The 21,095-nt window shown below is 36.5% G+C and overlaps 1 protein-coding gene across 3 annotated transcripts in view; it reads right to left on the minus strand.

Annotated features, from left to right (window-relative positions):
* Positions 1 to 21,095, minus strand: part of LOC110371269 (protein dead ringer) — a 109,415-nt gene that overhangs the window by 54,239 nt on the left and 34,081 nt on the right. For all 3 annotated transcript variants that reach the window (XM_021327429.3, XM_049845249.2, XM_049845251.2), the window contains 2 exons: positions 18,539 to 18,823; positions 17,820 to 18,092 (listed from right to left, as the gene is read on the minus strand). In XM_021327429.3, coding sequence (XP_021183104.3) covers positions 17,820 to 18,092; positions 18,539 to 18,823 — 558 coding nt within the window. The remainder of the gene's footprint in view (positions 1 to 17,819; positions 18,093 to 18,538; positions 18,824 to 21,095) is intronic.

Here is a 21,095-nt window from a genome sequence, read left to right on the forward strand (position 1 = left end):
AGCTACATCCACAATAACTTTAATTCAAAATGTCACAATTATCAAACGCCTATTAAAGACCTCATAAATAAAATTAATTTATATCGAATCCATTTTTTAATCGGTCCGCTTCTCGATTCTCGATATTAATTCGGCATCGTTTTATATTATAAAACTATAATTAACTTCCACATAAAAAGGTCCCTTTAAACAGATCGCCAGTTTTTATTAAGCGATTTAATATTCGTATAAATCTTTTACGCTTCATTCCTCTATTTTATTACTAATTTATTTTATATTGTTTAAGTCCGCCATTGAAGCCCGTTCGTTAGCTCATTTTGTGTTCGAACTTCGAATTATTAAAATGAGAATTCAAATTATAATTTTATGTGCTAATATAAAACTGCAAAATTATTATTGCAATCTGAGCAACAATGTTGGCAACACTATGAATGTGAGTCAACATAGTAGAACTACATATTTATATAGATACCCTACATTGTTAGAAATATATTGCAATGTTACTAACTAATTACAAATTAGTTTAGCTGTAAATAATTGATTTAATCAAATAAACATACATAAGTAATTATTTTGGATGGTTTCAATCAGTCCTTAATTAACTTTGGAAATCATTTAAGGGTCGTTAGAGCCCAATTATTTGGATAAACAAAAGCATTAGAATCAAATAAATTCAATACCGCCGAGCTGAGTACACATTGGTATCTAAATGATATAAAATTAGTGACTTGATAATGAAAGCAGGAAAAATATCAAATAGCATTTTTTCATACAGAAGAATCGCATAAATTAATAACCCCGTTCTTCAAATAGTTATAATTATAACTAAGTTAAAAATATCAAAAAAAGATCATTAATCTTTAACTGACATGTCACTGACATTTCAAAGAATTTTTCCTGAAAATAAAACTGAAAACAATCGAAAGATCTTAAAAAAATGCAATTAATTAAATTAATAAGTAATCAATCAGCCCACCTTTTTCTTATCAACCTCGAAGAAATTCGGCATCTTCGGAGGCTCGCTGTGCGAGTTCTGATGATGATGATGATGATCCTCCATGAATGTGTTGAAGAAATCCATGAATTCCATTTAACAGTACTACTATCAAAGTCCAATAACTCACTCCGAACAACAATAGGAACTCAATTATTTACCGCGAACTAATAATTCAAATATGTAATAAGTCGAGCGCGCGACATAAACACGTGCACAGTGAAGTATGGCGGCACGCCAGACGTCTTGCTCTTGCCAACATCCGATATAAACTAAATTGAAAATTGGAAACAAAATGCAATGTTCGAATCTTGATATGACAATAATAGGCGAGACAGAGATAACCGCAGCGGCGAGGAGCGAGCGAGACGGCGCGAGCTGCGAGACGGCTCCGCTCCACCCCATCGACATCGGCGGCAGGGGTTGTCGCGACGAGATCGCTACGAAATTTTAAATTCCTACCTGCTTACTAAGCCGAAACAACATCCATTCATTCAAACGATTATGAGCTCTATTCCAAAGGACTAAAACACCATTTCTACATACAACTGCAAGATAAATAAGCTTTTTCAGAACGAGATTTTTTAAGTTGTAATTATAAATAGCAAACGCGTGGATACAATGCGCAAGGCTATTCTGAGAATTTGTCTTGTTTTATAATACAACATTGACGATTGAAAGATACTGTTTTAAATTAGTGCGTGAATTGTGAGCAAAACAACACATAAAAGTACAAAGAGATTCTTAGATATGTATTTATGCTTTCAAACAACATTTGGGTTAACAGAATCATAATTTACCATCGGTTATACCTATTGAAAAGCAATAAACACCACAGTGAACGACACACGAACACGCATTAACAGCGTAAACGAACGAATGAGACGCGGAATGAACGAATAATTCATGCATCGAGTTACACTGCAACTCTTCTATTTTCATGTCAACAGATATAGGTAAACTACTGCTACTAAAATCGTCAAGAAAATAGTTCCACACAATATTACCTACATATCAAATAATTGCCCAAAACCTGCTAGCGAATAACACACCCTCAGAAAATTGTATAATCGCCAACAATAAGGGGTCCAAAATAATATCGTCGGTTCACAAATAATCAATTAAATTCCTACAATTGAAATGTCATAGTATTGCATGGGGCGAGTTTATCTTGTTATTGATATCTTTATAAATGGGGTAAAGTGGGCGAATCTGGTCATACGGGCACTTGAATTGATACGGGTGGATTTGGCAGGGTTAGTGTTGTGACAGGTCCATTGAGCCATTCAACGGGTTAACTATTCATTGTTACGGTCCCAAGCAAGTAAAACTCTGTTATTTTGTGTTAAACAAGGCATTGAAATGTTTCCTAAAGAAATTGACAATTTGAAAAGTTATCTAGAAAGTTCATCATAATTTGTGGATCTTAAAAACATTTTCTTTGACTTCTACCGGCTTATAACAACTCTATTTATAATATTCAAATCACTCACTCTACATTACACAATCAATTGTATAACTCGAACTACAAAAAAGATGTGTCTAAAAAGTGCAAGTTTCCGTAAATGACCACAGTTCCAATAACTCCCTTTGGAATGGCCGACTGGTGCCGTTATTTCGGGAATCCACTGAATATGCGCCGAAAAAATCCCAATGACGTCATCAACGCCGTCAACTCATCCCTTATGGTGTTATGGGATCGGGAAGCACAACCTTTGAGCTAAGGGCTTGGCTTTTCCTTAAGTTAACCTATATATTTAGAAAGATTGACTGAAACTGATCAAAGTTGCAGCGCAGTTTTTATTTTGACATATTTTTTTGTAGTTGTTTGGTCTTAAAAAATATTTAATACTTATTTTACCAAGTCACGCCCAAAGCAAAAAATATGTACCTATATGAGTTTTCAATATTCCAGTATTTACTCTAATGATTCTCATCGAAAGCTTCGGTTAATTCTAGAAGCTTTCTTTACCTGTATCCAACCAGTATAAAACATTAACAATACTAATAAAATTTACAACTGAATGCCTGCGATACGATTCACTATCACCAAACTCACTATCCTTAACATAATAATATCTAACTAACATAAAAATTACAATAGCATGGGTCGGCTGGGTAATTCACGAAAAAAGTTTAAATAACGATTAAAATATTATTTTTGTGCCCACAAACAATAGGCGGGCGAAGAATTTTTACTATCGGAAAGGAAGTGAATAGATACGGGGCATTATTGAGCACGTTTCTCCGAAATATTCTGTGAAATCGTGAAACAATAGGCCAGACGGACACCAATAGTTTTTATTCACCATGTGGGTGAGATGAAAGATCCACAATAAAGATTTAGTACAAAGCAATTACAATGAAATGGATGCGAAAAATTCCAACCTAATCACAAACAAATGTTCGACTTTAAATACAAGGTATTTTTGTATTGTGTGAATTGTTGCTAATGAGTCACGATTTCTTTAAATTTAGATGCGTGAATTAGGCCTACTTCTTTTCTATTTACACTTCTTTAATCTCTTGTACTTAAAATTTATAGATTACCTGGTAACACGTATTACAGTCGAGTAATCATCTAAAATAAATCTTCGTTCACAATCGACCTCTGACATGCGTCTAGTGACCCGTGCGTGTCTGGCCTAACTTTAGCGTCAACCCGACGAGACGCGGGATAGATATAAATAAAACATCAAAAATTCATTAAAAGCAAACCCACATTTTAAGTTAAAAAGTTATCTACTCGAAAAATACTTATGTAATTAACATTCTTATAGCTGATATTATTGTATTAGGTGGGTGCGGACTAAGCCATCGGCAAGTAATTTCTTTATCAGTTCACCAATCCGGAACGTGTAATTAGAGTTTGGAGATAACATATTGTTACAAAATGGAATCTTTATGAATATTTTTTTCTTAACGAAGGAAACGATTAATGGTGGAATTACCGTGACAGCAATGGCAATATAGCCACTTCTAAAGCATGGGGCAAAATTAGTTGCAATAATTGCCACACAATTACAATAGATTTTCAGTCACCCTCAGATAGTTCCAGTATCATCCCTTGTAATTTTGCAACACTCGTCGATTCGCACGGGGCGAAGATTTATCGTCGAGCCATTTTAATTAACACATGATAGTCAATTGTTCCGAATTGCCCCGATCTCCCCTCGTGAAGTAATTAAGTTCATGATAGCTCAATATTTGGGTGAGGTTTACACTATAACGTGATCAATGGTCATTAAGGATTAATGAGTTGTAAGTGCAAAATTGAACATCAAATTAGAACTACAGATAATCGTAGCGGTCAATTTTATTATGAATGTGAAAGAAAATCATAAACCTGATTCCTTACAAGTATAAATAAAGAAGATGGTGTAAAAGCCAATCCATAACTTGAAACAAATCAAAGTGAAGTAAGAAAATATCGCTTAAATATAAAATACAATGAAATGGTTATAGCCAGGAAAGATGTCAATGGTAATTCCATATTGAATTCCTAAACAAACAATAGTATTGTCTAAACAGCTTCCGCAATTGAAACTAGAGTCTGGGTAACAGCTATTAATTCAATAATTTCACTGTCAATGTTTACTGAAAGCGCAAACACAAGCGGTTTTACAGATTTTACATCAGTAAGATTAAAGGTATTTAGAGAATAGTTTTACAACTTTTGAGTGCTATGAAAATTAATATCGATGTAAGAGTTTTATTTTCGTTTCGATCGTTTTAAAACCTTATGTTTAAAATGGATTGTACTCAGCATTAGTAGTCGTGGTGGCCTAGTGGGTAGTCGTGGTGGCCTAGTGGGTAGTCGTGGTGGCCTAGTGGGCAAAGAACCAACCTCTCGAGTATGAGGGCGCGGGTTCGATTCCAGGTCAGGCAAGTACCAATGCAACTTTTCTAAGTTTGTATGTACTTTCTAAGTATATCTTAGACACCGATGACTGTGTTTCGGATGGCACGTTAAACTGTAGGTCCCGGCTGTCATTGAACATCCTTGGCAGTCGTTACGGGTAGTCAGAAGCCAGTAAGTCTGACACCAGTCTAACCAAGGGGTATTGGGTTGCCTAGGTAACTGGGTTGAGGAGGTCAGGCAGGGCAGTCGCTCCTTGTAAAGCACTGGTACTCAGCTACATCCGGTTAGACTGGAAGCCGACCCCAACATAGTTTGGGAAAAAGGCTCGGAGGATGATGACTCAGCATTATAAAATGGTTTTCTATTTTGGCTTTTATTGTCCTGATTTTTTTATGTTACATAAGCATCATTTGTATATATTTTATTATTTCACGTGATGAAACTAAACGTAGTATCAATCAACGTCTTATCTTCCCACATAAGTTGTAAAGACTTCTTAGAAGAGGGTTAAATGGTTTTCAACAGATAACGGCCGACGCATTACAGCCCTACTTACGCATTGTAAACTGCTAGAAGCTTCTAGTAGGTTGTATTTGTCTGATAAAGAATTAAAATGCAATAGGACTTATTAAAGGTACTCTATAAGACGCATTTAATACACGAAGTGAGAATTATTGGGAAGCCCCTGCATATGATTTGATCTAAGAAGTTGCCTAGTTTTAAAATGACTCCTGCACTTTTCAAAAATAGGCTCAGTTCCCGTTTTTAATATGGATACTTCGCAGCACTAATTCACTTTACGGCACGAAGAAATGTACAATTTTTTTGTTCCATTTGTATCTGATAGTCCGTATATAATACAAAAAAATGTACCCCACAAGCATATCTTGACGATACATCAGCTATAACCTACGTACTACAAGGGAGTTACTTAATTAGTGTTTAAAACGTCTATAAAAAGCCCATTAATGACCGGAGTTTACAGCCCCGCACCCTAGGTGGCGCGCCCGTCGCCAATTCCTAACACCATTTTGTCAACATACTGGTATTATGAATTACAGGAATTTTATTTATAGTCGGTTTTTGTACCCTATTGTCTCTCATTATGTCTAATTTGCATTATTATTGCAATAGGGTTCCGAGCAAAGGTAGTCTTGCTTGCTTTTGAAAATATTGCTATAAGAATCGAAGTGTGTTTCAAGTTAGAAGAAAAAATATCTCTTGTAAGAATCAGTGTATCTGAAGAATGCGTTACTAAAGTGACTTATTCGCGAACACCCCCAACATCCAGCCAGTCAATAATAAATCAATAACAACACTGCACTGAAACCCGCTACAAATGCCATGACAAAATCTTGCCCAACGGATCACAACCACCGTCATAAAAATCCCATCAGCAATCGTAACAGTTGCTTGTTTACTTCTGAACATCAAGAATCACACGTTGTAAGAAGTGGCGACGGACGCGTTCCGTTTTCGACGCAAGTGATAAATTATTGAAATTGATAAAACAATGGATAACTATACAAAGTGTTCCACAGTTGGGGAGGTCGTAAAGAGGAAACGTTACAGGCTGATCGGGCGCGCTTTGTGATCGCCGCTGTCTAAACAAATCAAGCGCACTCCTATACGGATGACGTGTGCGCTACCGGTCAGCGCTTGAAGCGTGTTCGAGCGATTGATTGCGCTTTATTGTGCTTTTTATTTTATATGGGAGGTTTAAGGTTTCAGTGCTGCCTGAAAGATTTAATGAAATAATCTAAACCAATCCTTAATGATTAGTTACTTATTGTAAATTATTTCAATGATGTAGGCACTCAGACTTGACAACAAACATAAACACACCAATATGATTGCTCTTGCAATAATACCTAAGTTTAGTAACCAAAATCATTACAAACAGAATCTCTAGACACCAAAACGGAGACAGCAAATAAGAATCTTATTAACATAACTCAACCAATTCTAAAGAGACTTTATTTGACAACGAAACATTTCGAATTTACTTTAATCTTGCCTCAAAGACCAGAATCCATAAGGACCAGTGATACCCAGCACCTGCTATTCTACTTAGTCTACTGACGTAAAGTGCATCATGTAATGGCAACGGGCCACAGCTGTTTACTTGCAACTCATTAAGTGATTTCCTAGAACACGTTTAATTGGACTCTGATCAAAGGACCCATGTTTTGACTTTGCCTTTGTTGGGTCCTTAGGAAGAACATCATTTGCTGTGTTGTTTGTTTGTGGCTGGTTATTGAGAGCGGTTTCTTCTGATTGGGCTGTTAATGCGTAATTAGATTTAATGTTATGTTATGTATGATCTTTAACTATAGTCACTGGATTGGATAAAACATGTTCTGCTGCAAAAAAATAAAAATATGCAAGATTTAATTTGAGTATTGGAGACATTTTAAGCTACTGAACAGAAACAATGACTGAAAAAAAGTAGAACTCTCAAACAGTCAAGTTAGGTCAAGTGTTGCATTCGAATCGCAAATCATAAAGGTGCGTACACATAGGCGCGGGCGCAGCGAATCGCGCGTAATAAAATCATATTGACGTATCGACCGACAAAGTGCGCCGGCGTCCAGAGCTCGCCCTAATAAACAATTACGTGTATAAACAGTAAAATTATTGTTGTTCGCCATTTTATCGTCCGAATCGACTGTGCCGACAACCCATGGAGGTTGAGAAAAATGTACGGTAGCAGTGGATTTAAACATTAAGGACCTTTTGGTTGTTGCAAGGGAAATAGCAAGAATATGGGTTTGGCATCGAACCACAAACAATACAAACGTTTAATCAAAATTAGCGTGTAGAAAGCACTTCAATAATTTGATAAGCACCATACAAAAATCGAACATAAAACTTTTTACCACTATGGCATCTACTGATCGTTCAAAACTGTTCAGCAGACAAAGTAATAACAGCGCTTCAGCTTCCCGCCGTAAGCAAAAAATATTATGTTGTAAAATTTAAAATAAGAACAGGAAATGATAACCCGCGGGTCGGCTGCGCCCGCGCCACCCCCGGCATCGCACCAGCACATGCAAATACCACGCACATAAACAAAATAGTTACGCATACAAACGATGGCTATTAAATTACACACACAGACGCACTAATGAATTCTTCTTGTGCAGATAAAATTATCTTAATACTTTAAGAATTAAATACAAGTTTCTGGTATATTCTATCCCCTTTTACATGATTGTAACATATTGAAGGAATTATATAAAAGTAGGTACCAAAAAGTGAAAAACTCTCATAAAACTGAAGGCAGATTACTTCTCATGGTTCGTGACAGCGATAACTGTAAATCTGTATTTCAAGGGGATTGTAATCATCTACTCGAGGATTCGGGACATTTTTTGTGCTTGCATTTGGATTTATTTATTTTTTGCCCGGGGTGGCAATCTGGAAATTTTAGAATAATCTTCAGTCAAGAGGGTTGCCGCCACATGTGTACGATGCCTCGGTGATAAACATTTTATAGGAATGTTTGGAGCAAAAACTGCCAACCAAATGTTCGTATCGATTTAGGGGTTTCAAGTAAAGGAAGTTGTAATATAAATAATAAATCCATGTCCGTGGTTTTGGTGTACAGAAACGAGGCAATTCATCAACTTGCTGAAGGAAGTTGTAATGTTTTGTCAAATTACTCATACAATACTAAAAACACGAGTCATAAAAATATTGTATGCCTTAACTGCTGTGATCCACTGACGGACTGTTTCCGCTGAATTAGTTAATACTACTATTTGCATAAACAAAAACGACTGATTGCAAACACATTCAAACAAACATTAACCAATATGTCTTATCAACCAAATGTTCCAAATTCCAGCCATACCAAACAGCACATAAAAATCTCTCCCAAGAGCAATCTCCATTCCAAAATCCAAACAACGAATCCCCTCAATCACGCGATATAAACGTCCGCGTCCTTGATACTACATTCACTTTGGGGGGCTATTAATACCGGCAGATGCTCTGCCTCTATTTCAGGAGACACCCTCGCACCCTCGTAGCGCGCGCCACTAGTAACACGAGAGATTCTAAGACGCGTGGCCAAGAGGGTTACGACATCGGATCACTGATTTAATGCTAGAGGGGTTGAGGGCGCCAGAATTGGCAGGAGAGTAAATTATGTAAATCTATAAAGTAAATTATAACATTAGTTGTGACCTAGTGATAAGCAATTGGCCAAAAGAATAAGAGGTGATGTAGATGATTGTGCCAATTTGAAAGAATGGCAAAGACAAGCTTTTGAATAGCAAATAACGGTGCTTTCTAGTACCGCGTTAAGCGTGAAGTTGTTGCCACTATTACAGCAGAAGATAAGCCTTTTTGACATTCTCGATCCTTACACGAATTACGAGAAGCCGAAAATCGATCTCAGTGGCGTGCACTTGGAGAGGCCTATGTCCAGCAGCGGACTGCGATAGGCTGATGATGATGATGATGATGATGATGATGATGATGATGATGATGATGATGATGATGATGATGATGATGATGATCCATACATGCAAGAGGGACAAATATTTCAAAGGAACGTTAATACTTCAATCAAACCAAATCCTACCTAAAAATCAACACAAAATTAATTCACAATCTTCGAAATCTCATTAAAACCATTTCTCGATATCTTAGACAATGATAACAGAATCCCGGTTGATATATTTATAGCGTGTTGCACGTTTGCGGAGTGACGGTCACCCGACACGCTAATGCGTGATGACTCGATACATATGGCCGCGTCTGCCGATGGCCATCCACACTATTTCGACATTGCACATGAAAATACTATTGCTGATCTGTATTTATTATAACAAAGTCTTATAAAGTTCATGATTGAAGAGGTCCAGCCATATACTAGAGTGAAAGCGGAGATACATTGATCATAAAAGGATCTGATACATATGATATTGAAGTGATTGTAGGTGCATCTTACAAAATAAAGAATGTCCCAAAAAGATGACAAGATGATAATGAAATAACTATAAAACCAAAACACAATCATGAGTGTAACAAAAACACCAATTTGCAAAATCACAAGGAAATATCCAAACATTTTGACGCAACAGCAGATTCTAAGAATCGCAATAAAACATTGAATGGTGATCCGTTAAACAAAAAACTACAAATACACAAAAATACTCTAAGCGTAAACAGTTCCAAAAATAAAACAATTTCAAATAAACATGTTTAAATCACGCGGAATCGCTTATGTTCACTAGAAACGTGGAATTAACACGCAATAAAATCATATTTCTAACAAGTTTTAGGGGCCGTCAATCGACGGATCGTATCAAATAATAAATCAGTTGATACTCTTAAACAATACAGTTTCGATAATGGTGAAAACAAAGTCAGGTTGCCCAATTACCATCAATTTTCCTTCATCAATACCATTTCAGTCTATCCGCAAGTTATTTCATCTATAAGTAGAAATGCCGATAACTTCTCGATGTAGTAACCGTTTGATACAAAAATATCTTGTAGTACGCTAAATTCTACTATGAAAGCTGCATTTAGATTTGTTTTGCTCACATTTCAAACATTCGACTGATTTCACTCGCGAATAATATCGACCATTTTGTTTTTGAGAAGATTATTGTATGAACTGTGGTAATCATTTAAATGACTCAGTGAAAATAAACAAAACATTTTCAATTTTTATTGAGGAATTGAGGAAAATGTTTGAGAAAACAGTGAAAGCTTTGGTCCTTTCATCGATAAACTGTATGGAAAGGCCACAAAATGTGGAATTGTGGACTATTTTGATCGACGAGCATATTTATTGTTTGCAGCAAATGCGAATAAAAAGGATATCAAATGAATACGCCACATGCTGCATGTTGCACTTATTGATAGCACTCCCACTGGTTACACATTGCAATCCAGTGTAAGATAGAGGAGAAAGCGATTAAATTGAACGAACAGATCACAAGACCAAGCTCTAGGTATGTATAAAGAGAAAACAAAAGCAAAAAGCTTTCTCTAGAAGATAAAATATTTATGGTCAAATCACCTAGGAAACTCATCTTATTGGACCATCCTTAGATGCAGAAGTTGATGTCTAACACGACTATTACGACACACTTGTAAGACACTCCATTTTCCCACATAAACTCCCAAAACTTGAACAGCCATTAATCGATTAAGTCCCAACTAGCACCATGGTTGTGGACTCCCATGGCGCGTGACTTGCGCCAGCTAGGGGCCCCATGCGAGCCCCCAGAAATAGCCATCAGCTGGGGTGCGTCAGCGGCGGTATCACGCCGAGACGCATGCGCGTGATATGTCGCCCAAATAGAAGGTAACTCTAGACTTATCAGGTTGTCTTGATAAAAGGTGTGTAAGGGAATTTGTAGGAAGTAAATTGAAATTTCAAAAAAAAAAACTACATTAATAATTCTGAGTTCTATAGACTGTAATAAAATCCTAGTCCTTTTTGGGAAGTCGGTTAAAAAGTTGTCACGTAATAATATCTCACGCACTTACGCGGTTAGTTTTCAATCGAGATTTGCACCTCATCTTCATACAAAAAAAGGTGAAAATGGGCAGTTGATTTTATTTATAATAAGATTTTATTTTTATTCCTAAGAAACATAACTGTTTTTAACCAAACTCAAATGTATAAGAATAAACATAACAATATACCTACAATTGTCAGCAATTAGTTTGGACGTCTCGTCAAAATGTCATTATCTTAAGAATGACATTCAATATCGACAAATCGGGGCACGTCACTAGATAATGTCTTAGTAATTATTGCTTCACTAGTTAAATGTATCGATATTTTTGTATTTAGTCCACTGAATACATTAACCAGTTAATATTGATGGTTATTAGTGTATTATATTAAGAATTGTGTATTGCGATGACATCAGTAGGTAATATACTGAAACATACAAGGTGAGCTGAAGGTTGATATTACAGATATAAAATACAAATACCTAATTATTGCTTGTATAATTACCAGTAAACATAATTGAAAGAAAAGCCATATAATATGTGAAAACTGCTATCACGGATAAAGCTGCCTTTAAAAAAATATATGATTAAGGTATACGTTAAAAGAAACGATGTGTCAGTAGTTAAGATGAAGATTACTAAAGGAAATGAAAACTCTCATCTTAACGTGTCTTGGCAATCCACCGATTGTAAAACTACCCATAGTAAAGCTATATTCTCCATCTCTTCCGAGGTGTACATCGCAAGCAGCCTCCTTCATATTTTTTATACTACCTCATGAATATTCATAATACACAACAAATTGATACCTCTATAATGTCAAAACAATAAACCATTGAATGTTAACTGTCCATATAACACGTAGTTCCAAGATAAATGACTGCACTGCCGATAATGAGGCCGATACACGTAATCGTACCGATTTATGTACAACAACATTTTAAGGCTAATTGCGACGACAAATCGCCTATTTAACGATAATAGCCGCATCTAAATCTAAAGAAAAAACAACAATAACGAGTTTGAACACACCTTAATTAGGATCGGAAGTCTCCAATGCTTTTTAATGTTTGACTAATTTGTTTGTTATGTAGCTGTAAAGGTGACGTCACGAAACTATCATGATAACACTAAAACTACTGTTGGAAACGAGAGCTTATTATAATTCGAGATGGCTTTAAAATTTGAACTAATTGGCTGAAAAATATGTGTATCTAAATAAGTTCGGCATAGAAAATAATAACCAACAATAACTGTGCATTTACCTAAGCAGAAGAAAATGTGCAACAAACAGAAGAAAATTAGCTACTTTAAAACGTGCTATCGCTTAAATAGCTACACATAGACGTGCAGAAAAAAGCTTAAAAGCTCATTCGTCGTTAACCTTCAATTTCAAGTGTATAAAACATTCCACCCCGATAAACGTATCGAAACCATCCACTAGATAAACTGTCTAGACGGAATAAATATCCGAAGCACTCGAATGCCAGCACGATGGCTCACTTGGCTAATCGTTTGGGTTGCCAGTTAAAAAAATAAGTAACTTTTTTCGTCGCACCCATAACCTACTACCACTTTAAAAGGTTTAAAGCGAATCTAATAGTTCACGTGCATTTAAAACAACCACCTTTTGAGATTACAGAAGCGTTGGGTGTGGTTAATGTTGTTTACATTTTAAGGTCCGTTTTCAAGAAAATTAAGCTATTTGCAATCTTATGGACGAACAAACCACAGGGAGCAAAACAGTGGAACTTGCGCTGATAACAATAAATCACTCAGGGGTTGTTCGAAAAAAAGAAACTAACGCGTAGGAGCTGTTTCGTCTGTCAGTGAAGATTATGCGTGACTAAAGACCAGATGATACTACTCTACCTATGTATATGTACGTATACAAAATAGTGCGAAAGTAAGCTTATAGCCAGACCCTGAGAAGTTGTTCTAAAATAAAACCTCAACTTGATTAATTTTATGATTAATACAAACCTCACAATCGGCCTATAACCCCATCAATTTGTAACAAGCAACATGTTTTGCAATGTGGGCAATTTATAGCAATGATAAATAGTATAAAATCAAACGTGTCGCACATAAAGTGCGCCTGCGCGGGGGGCGCTTGACTAATGGAGGAGCGGCGTGCGCGCAGCCTAATACGTGACAATACTGAATCTTGGACACTGGGAATTTTATTGGAGCTTTTAATCGAGACTTGGAGGTGAAACTGTTTTTGCATGTTTAACTGTGAGTTATTGTTAGTCCTAGTAAGAAAACGAATAAGAAGGTATATTAATTACTTAGTATTTGTCAAGGATTGTTATATTTAAATTGAGTAATTGGTAGTAATTTTAATAACATAGGTATTTGATTGCTTGTAACTTTGAAGAAGGATTGCGCATTGAAATTGACAGCTCAACTAACAAAGACGGACAGTAGTTCTAAGATGTTGGAAAGTTTAATAACCATAAGACATAAGTTGCAATACAAAAAGTAGATATATTTTAAAAGCCACGACCATTCGCATGCCTACATTGTTGAGGGCTTTAAAATTACTCTATGAATACGCTATCAGACAAGCAACACAGTAGACGCTAATAAAAGGACTGAACAATAATTCGCGACAATGATTTAGGGTCGGAAACCAGCGTACTTTCCAACATGGCCGCCGTTTATGAACGAAAGTCACACGTCAGCTCAACACTTTTAAATTTATAACCCTACTAACGTGACCACAAGGTGGAAAATCGAACAGTTTTCGTTTTTTTCCACAAATAACTGTTAATTCAACGACAACGCCCTAAAGAGGGCGCGATTAGCAAATGTATAAATGTTTATACACACGGAACCGCGCGAGTATCAACCGGCAATTTTTGTTACAGCGAACAAATTATGTAGGAGGAGCAAGGGAAATGTCACATTTTTTTCCTTTATTACACCATTTATCTATGACTTTGTATTTACTATTAAGCAACTATATAACGTTTAATAACAGGTAATTAATAATAAAGGTAGTAAATAAACATATTATATTCTAATACGCACGCAAGCTACGTGTACTGGGTAATTAAAGTTGCAAAAGATTGCAGCTTGTCATTAAATTCACGTTGAGGTGTGATCCCTACATAATCACTGCACAGTTTAACTTCAGAAGAATGAAGTACGAATGAATGAAGCATATTTACCGAGTCCCTTCTCTAGTCAAAGTAAACTTTGCCACGGATTTCATTCAATCGTCAAATTCATCACTCTTTGTGTCAATAAGACTGAATGGATTTATCAAATAGAAGAAAGTGATAGAATTATAACGTTATAGTGTGATACGTTGCTCATTCTTATTCATGTCGTAGTTTTCTATCAAGTAAATAGGGACTGTTTGAACATACACGAAGCTCCATCATCATCATCATCATCATCATCATCATCTATAGCCATAGGACGTCCACTGCTGAACATAGGCCTCCCCCTTAGATCTCCACAGATACCTGTTGGAAGCGACCTGCATCCAGCGTCTTCAGACATGAATGTTTTTAAGAACCGCGGTATCTTTTATCGAATTCCCCAGGTAAAGTTAAACATTTACAGGTAACTAACAACATTAACTAGAGCATTAGCAGTATAAGAACAATATCTAAACGGTGGTTTAACATCGGAATCGTACAAAGGCACCGTGACGCGTCGCAAGTGGACCGACGTCTGCGCAAACGCACCGCAGTCGCGACGCAAATGCGCGATTATCAGTCGCGCGTGCATGCGAGCGATTGCGGTAACGCGCGTTTGTTTCGGTCACCTACGTACATCGAAATGTTATTTAGAGATATATTTGAAGAATATAAACTTAATACAGCAAAGGAAAGTTGGATTAAAAAAATATATAGGTATAGGTAGGTACATTAAAGAAAGGAAATTAATACTTTGCCAGCGAAATTCTTGAGCAGTGGAATAATTACTATTGTGTCTTCACTAGAATGTTAACTACAATTTAGTTTTAATTGTATTATAACGACAGAGAATAATTACGCAGGCGTGTATAGGTATGTTATTCACCACACCTCTACTTTAAAGTAAAATGTTAAACGCTCACTTGAATGTGCCTCTAAATTTGAATATTAATTGAACCATAAGCTTAATAAAGTTCAATAGATAACACCAATTTTATGTGGGTACTCGTATAAAATCTGAATAAGAGCATAATTTATTAGTACGTATCAACATCAGCTTTGTGCTAACATTGTATCAAAGATTCTCATAAAGTGTTCACAACTTTATTAATCGCGGTTGCCTTTACATTGTGGCTGCTTTATCAAAAGGAATAATGCATTAAGAATAAATACCAATAACAGATCGTAAACTGAATTCTTCAGTGCTTCAACATCCAATTGTAATACATTAACACATCGAGTGTTTCTTTGTAAGTCTTGGTCCTTTGTCCCGACTGGCTCCACATTGTGTCGCAAATTGCAATGTGCACAACGTTCAACCGTGCTAAACTTTAAGCTAGGCACAAAGGACCGTGGTCTACACCTTATGGCTTGAAGGACCAAGGACCAAAAACTTGAGTCTCATTAAACAACAAAATTATACTATTTTTGAGTTCCTGTTGCTGTCCGCTGAACGGTGATCCCCAAAATTGTTTTCGCCTTGAAGTAAGGGGTGGTTAAGCTTTTGTTGTAATTGCAACAATATTCATGAATATGTAGTGCTAATATTAATTTCGATAGTTATTAAACACTAACATACTAATATCTATACATATAATAAATCTGTAAAATTCTCAAATAAAATGCTCTCAAACAAGCGAAAAAAACCAGTCAATGAAACAAATATGTTACACAATGTGCAACAAACTATTTATTTTATTGAAGCGAGCAATTAATTTTATTAAATTAACTTTCATAATGAATAAAATATTACAAATTATATAAATGTTGTAACTGAACCTGTAATTACCTCAATTCAAGCGTTTACTTCAACAATATCTCGCGAACACAATACTTGCGCGAGTATATTCTTTAATTTTATAATTGATCCGTTTGCGGGTAGGTATCAATTGGGTCTTTGAGCGCCTCGTTAACGCGGGCACGCGAGTAGACTCTGTTGCCTCATTAATTTGCCTCCAATTTGCCATATGTATGGCAAGAAGCCCATGGATACTGCTATGAAAGGACTCAGGAATAATACTCCTGTGAAAATTACTTACAGTCAAAAAGTCTGAGGCACTCAAAGCTACTAAGATTTTGAACCATCCTGATCGTCTACTGGTTTCAAATAGGTTTCAGTTTAATGAATAACTCATGTAACTCTTTTTGAGGTTTTCCTCCTGACTTTCATCTCTTTGACGTTTGAGGCAATCGTCAAAGCTTTCTGATATACACATATTGATCTTTGGCAGTTGTAGTCAAAACTATTTTTCAGGCAGCTTGGGGATCTTAGATATGACAAAAAGTCCAATGTGTTCTGGTATTCAGAATAAAAAGTATTCGAATTTATCGACACCTAAAGTCTTGCCGTGAATGTCAGTCCTTATTCGGTTACGTAAAAGGCATACAAGCGTGCCTCAATTTAATAAGTGAACAAAAGAGGCGTGATCAACTACAACAATTTTATACTTTTCTTCCTTTTGATAGAATGTTTAACAGCTTGTTACCTCAGGTCGTGAGGTGAAAATAAAAAACTTATTATTACGCATTGTATCAGGAGGGAAATTACTGGACTTGTTAACTTTCTGACTTAAGTGCTCGTATTGAAGGGAAGGTTAATCCTTGAAAAAAGTTACTTTTACAAGCTGTTATTTAGTTAAAATTATTCATAGAGCTTTATTCGGAATTGACTTAGACAACCGTTTCCATAAAGATAACAAGAACTTATAACAACCCCTTGCAAAGGTCACCCGCCTCGGCAACAGTTTGTAACTTACTAATAATAAAAACATCAGCAATTCACGACGAATCCTTCACACAACCGCAATAAAGTCATAAACAACATTGACAATCTGTCCTCAACCCTCCGAACGCGACAGCAGATTATTATTCACCCGGGGGCCTGAATGACCCCTCACATGTTTTGACAACCCTTCGCGAAACCAATGAAATATGTAACAAAGGAACGGGTTGAACCGACCATTATGTAGCGATTTAGGAATCCATTTTATTGGACACATAGACACGTAATGTGTGGCGGTTAATAATTCAGCAGGGTTGTGTGAGGGTCGGCGCGATTTTATTTGATTGCTCTATGGTAGGTAAACGCGTTTATGATATATATTATGCAACTGTTTGGTCTATTATGATAATGTTTTGCTTTGAATGTTATAGTTAACGATTCTGTGGGTGGGTGGTCAGAACTTTTAGAATTAGCTTTTCAGATTAACATGTTATTTATGACACTAATAACATGTGACGATATAAAAGGTGTATTTTTGGAATCGTTAACAAAAATCTTAAAATTTTTCAATTCTTCTTAAATATCAACAAAACACGAACTTACCTGACGGACCTGCTTGTACTGTTCTTCGAAGCTCCATCCAGCTGCACTGCCTTCTGATGACGAGGAAGACGCAGAGCCTGCAGGCTGCGCCGGCGGCGGGGGAGCAGGGGCCAGGAACGCCGGGGGAGCGTAGGGAAAGCCCCCAGTAGCCCCCGCGCCCGCCAGAGCGAACACACTGTTGGGGGTCGATAGAGGAGCCCCTTGGGCTAGCGAAGCCAGCGATGATAAGTGGGGATGAAGAGAGGACTTGAGAGACTCGAAGTCATCACGCACCTGTAGAGAAAAACACTGAATTAAAGGATGCGTTAGGTATTGAAGAAAATCAAACTAAAGCCCACAAATAACTCCTATTAATCTTTAATACTTAAGTATGTTTGCCAGCTGTATTAAATGATCAAGACAATTAATATGAAGATGGTAATTATAGAACATGTCCGCAATATCTTCAGAGATTAATAGCAAGCAATTAGCATTCGGATAGAAATCATCATGGTATGTTAAATGCTTGCTAGGCCTAGAAAAGAACTGTGCCAATCTTCAAATGTTTATAATGGTCTATGTCTCTTATCAAATAAGTTTGCTGTTGTAAAGTTAGCTATATACTAGTAACAGCGAAACAGTCAGACAGTTTGAACTAAACGCTATTGTTTATTGAGGCATCAAATGACTGACTTTAAAAAACGCAAATTAATTTGACCAGAATTGCAATGAAAGCTTACTTTAAGTTCCCTCTCAAGAGGTCTCGGCGAGTTCCTCTGATGCTGATACGACATCTGATGGCTGTTCAGTGGCTGATGCGGCACCGAGTTGTGGTGGCTCAGGTTGTGACTGGGCTGGTGCTGCATGGGTTGATGCTGCATCGACTGATGCGTCTGCAGCGACTGATGCGACTGCAGCGGTTGATGCGGTTGGTGAGGGTGGGAGGTCGGCGCGTCACGCCCGACGCCCTCGTCTGAACTCTCACAGGATTGTTCTCCTGAAGACTCCCCTTCGGACCGCGCGGACTAAAAACAAAAGAGAAACACAATTCAGTCTATATTATCCTCGCATGATTTACATATGGTAAATAATGCTAACTAATAAAAAACTAAATACCAATCGTTCTATTAATGTTTGAGTAGGAAACTTCGATGTTGTTAACATCAAATAATCTAAGGATGTAACTTCAACTAACAATAATAGAAACTAGACATGGGCAAAATGTGTCATTGAAAAGAAAAGATAGATATGCATCTTTCACTCACTGGGATATGAATCACTCTTTCATATCTTTATATCAGTAGCTCAGTATAACTCAGTAGCTCGTTTAAACTCGCAACTCGTGTGCGGCTCACTCATTCATTTAGATCATTCAGATATAGTGATAGGTTGGTTGTTTGCATCTTTCTGATATATTGAGCGGTTGCGATTGAACAACTTTTTTCTAATTAAAAAAAATACTATTCTTATGACTGTAGGTACAACCTACTTCTTTTATGTTAATTAGTTCAATGAATAGTCAATCGCAATCTAGTATTGAGTATAAGCATTAGTTTAGTAAGTATTAGAAAATAAAAATAGAAATAGCCTTCTGATTTCCCTTCATACTTTACACAGGCTTAGGACTGTCTACCTACGAAATTATTTACGTGAAAATTAAATTTTAGTTCAAAATGTGTATTTCGAGTCAAAACATGTTTGTTCGGTAGGCGGTAAGTTTTCAATACATTTGACAAGATTATAATACCGAAATATTCACTAAGGACAAACAATTATAAGCCTTATGCGTGAGCAATAGAGTTAACAACTTATTATTGGGTGTCAACTTATTGTGGTCAAAGTAACGACATTCGTAATCGTATGGGTGCGAGCGAGACGGCTCGCTTGACGTTCAACCAATGGCGCGCGACGAAGCTATCCGACGCCACAGATTAGTTAGTACCCGACGCGATGACCGACGAGTGAGTGAGGTGTAAAGAAAGATATACTGAACTACTGACACATTCGGATATGTAAAGATATGAAGAGTGATTGATTCAAATGGAATGATTCATATCATTTGTATCTATCACTCCTGAGTTACCCATCTCTAATAGAAACTGATCAAAGCATTACGATAAAACAGCCAAATCTAATTCTATATTGCAAACAAATCTAACATTGAAACATTAATAAATATGCATCCTTAACACAAAACTGCCCCGGTTTATACCGTTACAATCCAGCTAAACTTTATTACAAATCATAGAATTTTCCAACATAACGTTAACATAATTACAGTACGCAGCTAGGTTTCATATGACTTATTTTTAAATTATAAGCGAGTGGCAGGTGCAGCCCATGAGACTAGTCATTCTGAACCGCAATTACATATAAATGTCGCAAGGCGTCAAACTTACACGTAAATGTAGAAAAATACGAAGATGACACGTTAAGAATACTCTTTACATGTCCAAGTTATGCTTAAAATGAAATACTATAAATAAATATGGTCTATATTCGACCCTAATTGTGCAAGTTTTTGCGATTTTTTCAAGGGCCGTTCAGGGGCGAACGTCGGCATTCACAGGGTTAATAACTAATAAAGTAATAACATTGTATTCTGTATAATTAGTACAAACTGTTATTCACCTTCGATTCGCATTTAATCTACAATTGTTTACTTTCGTACTTACATTTAATAAACACAATTTGCCGTGAGCTTCCGCTCCTGGATTGCCCGAGGAGTTAAATTTATTCAATTATTTATACTTTATTCTTTGTTTATATCGATATCGACAGAGTAACATGTGGTGGCCGCAATAATGCGCCTTAGGCTTACAACATTTGCTGAAACCTGCCCTTATTAGTCAAGAACTTGAATTATTTTTATTACTAATTCACTACTGTTCAGAACCAACTTAGTAAATAGAGCATCAAACAAATATAAATAACCCTTTTGAGAAATCCACTATTATTTATGAAAAGGTGTAAAGTGGCCCCATAAAAGCGGATCCTTCCTAGAAAGCAGCCAACCATGTTTCAACTAATACAATCATCTACCGTTCTATCATTACAACTATTACAGCAATTGAGTGAATTTAATCGGATTCACGGAAATCCGAGAGCGCTGGCTCGGTACATAGGAATTAATGGCGGGTCTCAGCGCGTAATGCATCATTCCATTGCGAGAAACACGAGTACCGACTATGCGAAACCAGTCCCAGTATTAATGCACTTAAAGTTCCATCGGAATCAATATAAGGCAAGTGTTGCGAACGGCAATCAAATCGTTGTTCGAAATGAGCGCGTTTTGCG

The sequence above is a fragment of the Helicoverpa armigera genome, chromosome 15 (assembly GCF_030705265.1).
Source record: "Helicoverpa armigera isolate CAAS_96S chromosome 15, ASM3070526v1, whole genome shotgun sequence".
NCBI lineage: Eukaryota > Metazoa > Arthropoda > Insecta > Lepidoptera > Noctuidae > Helicoverpa > Helicoverpa armigera.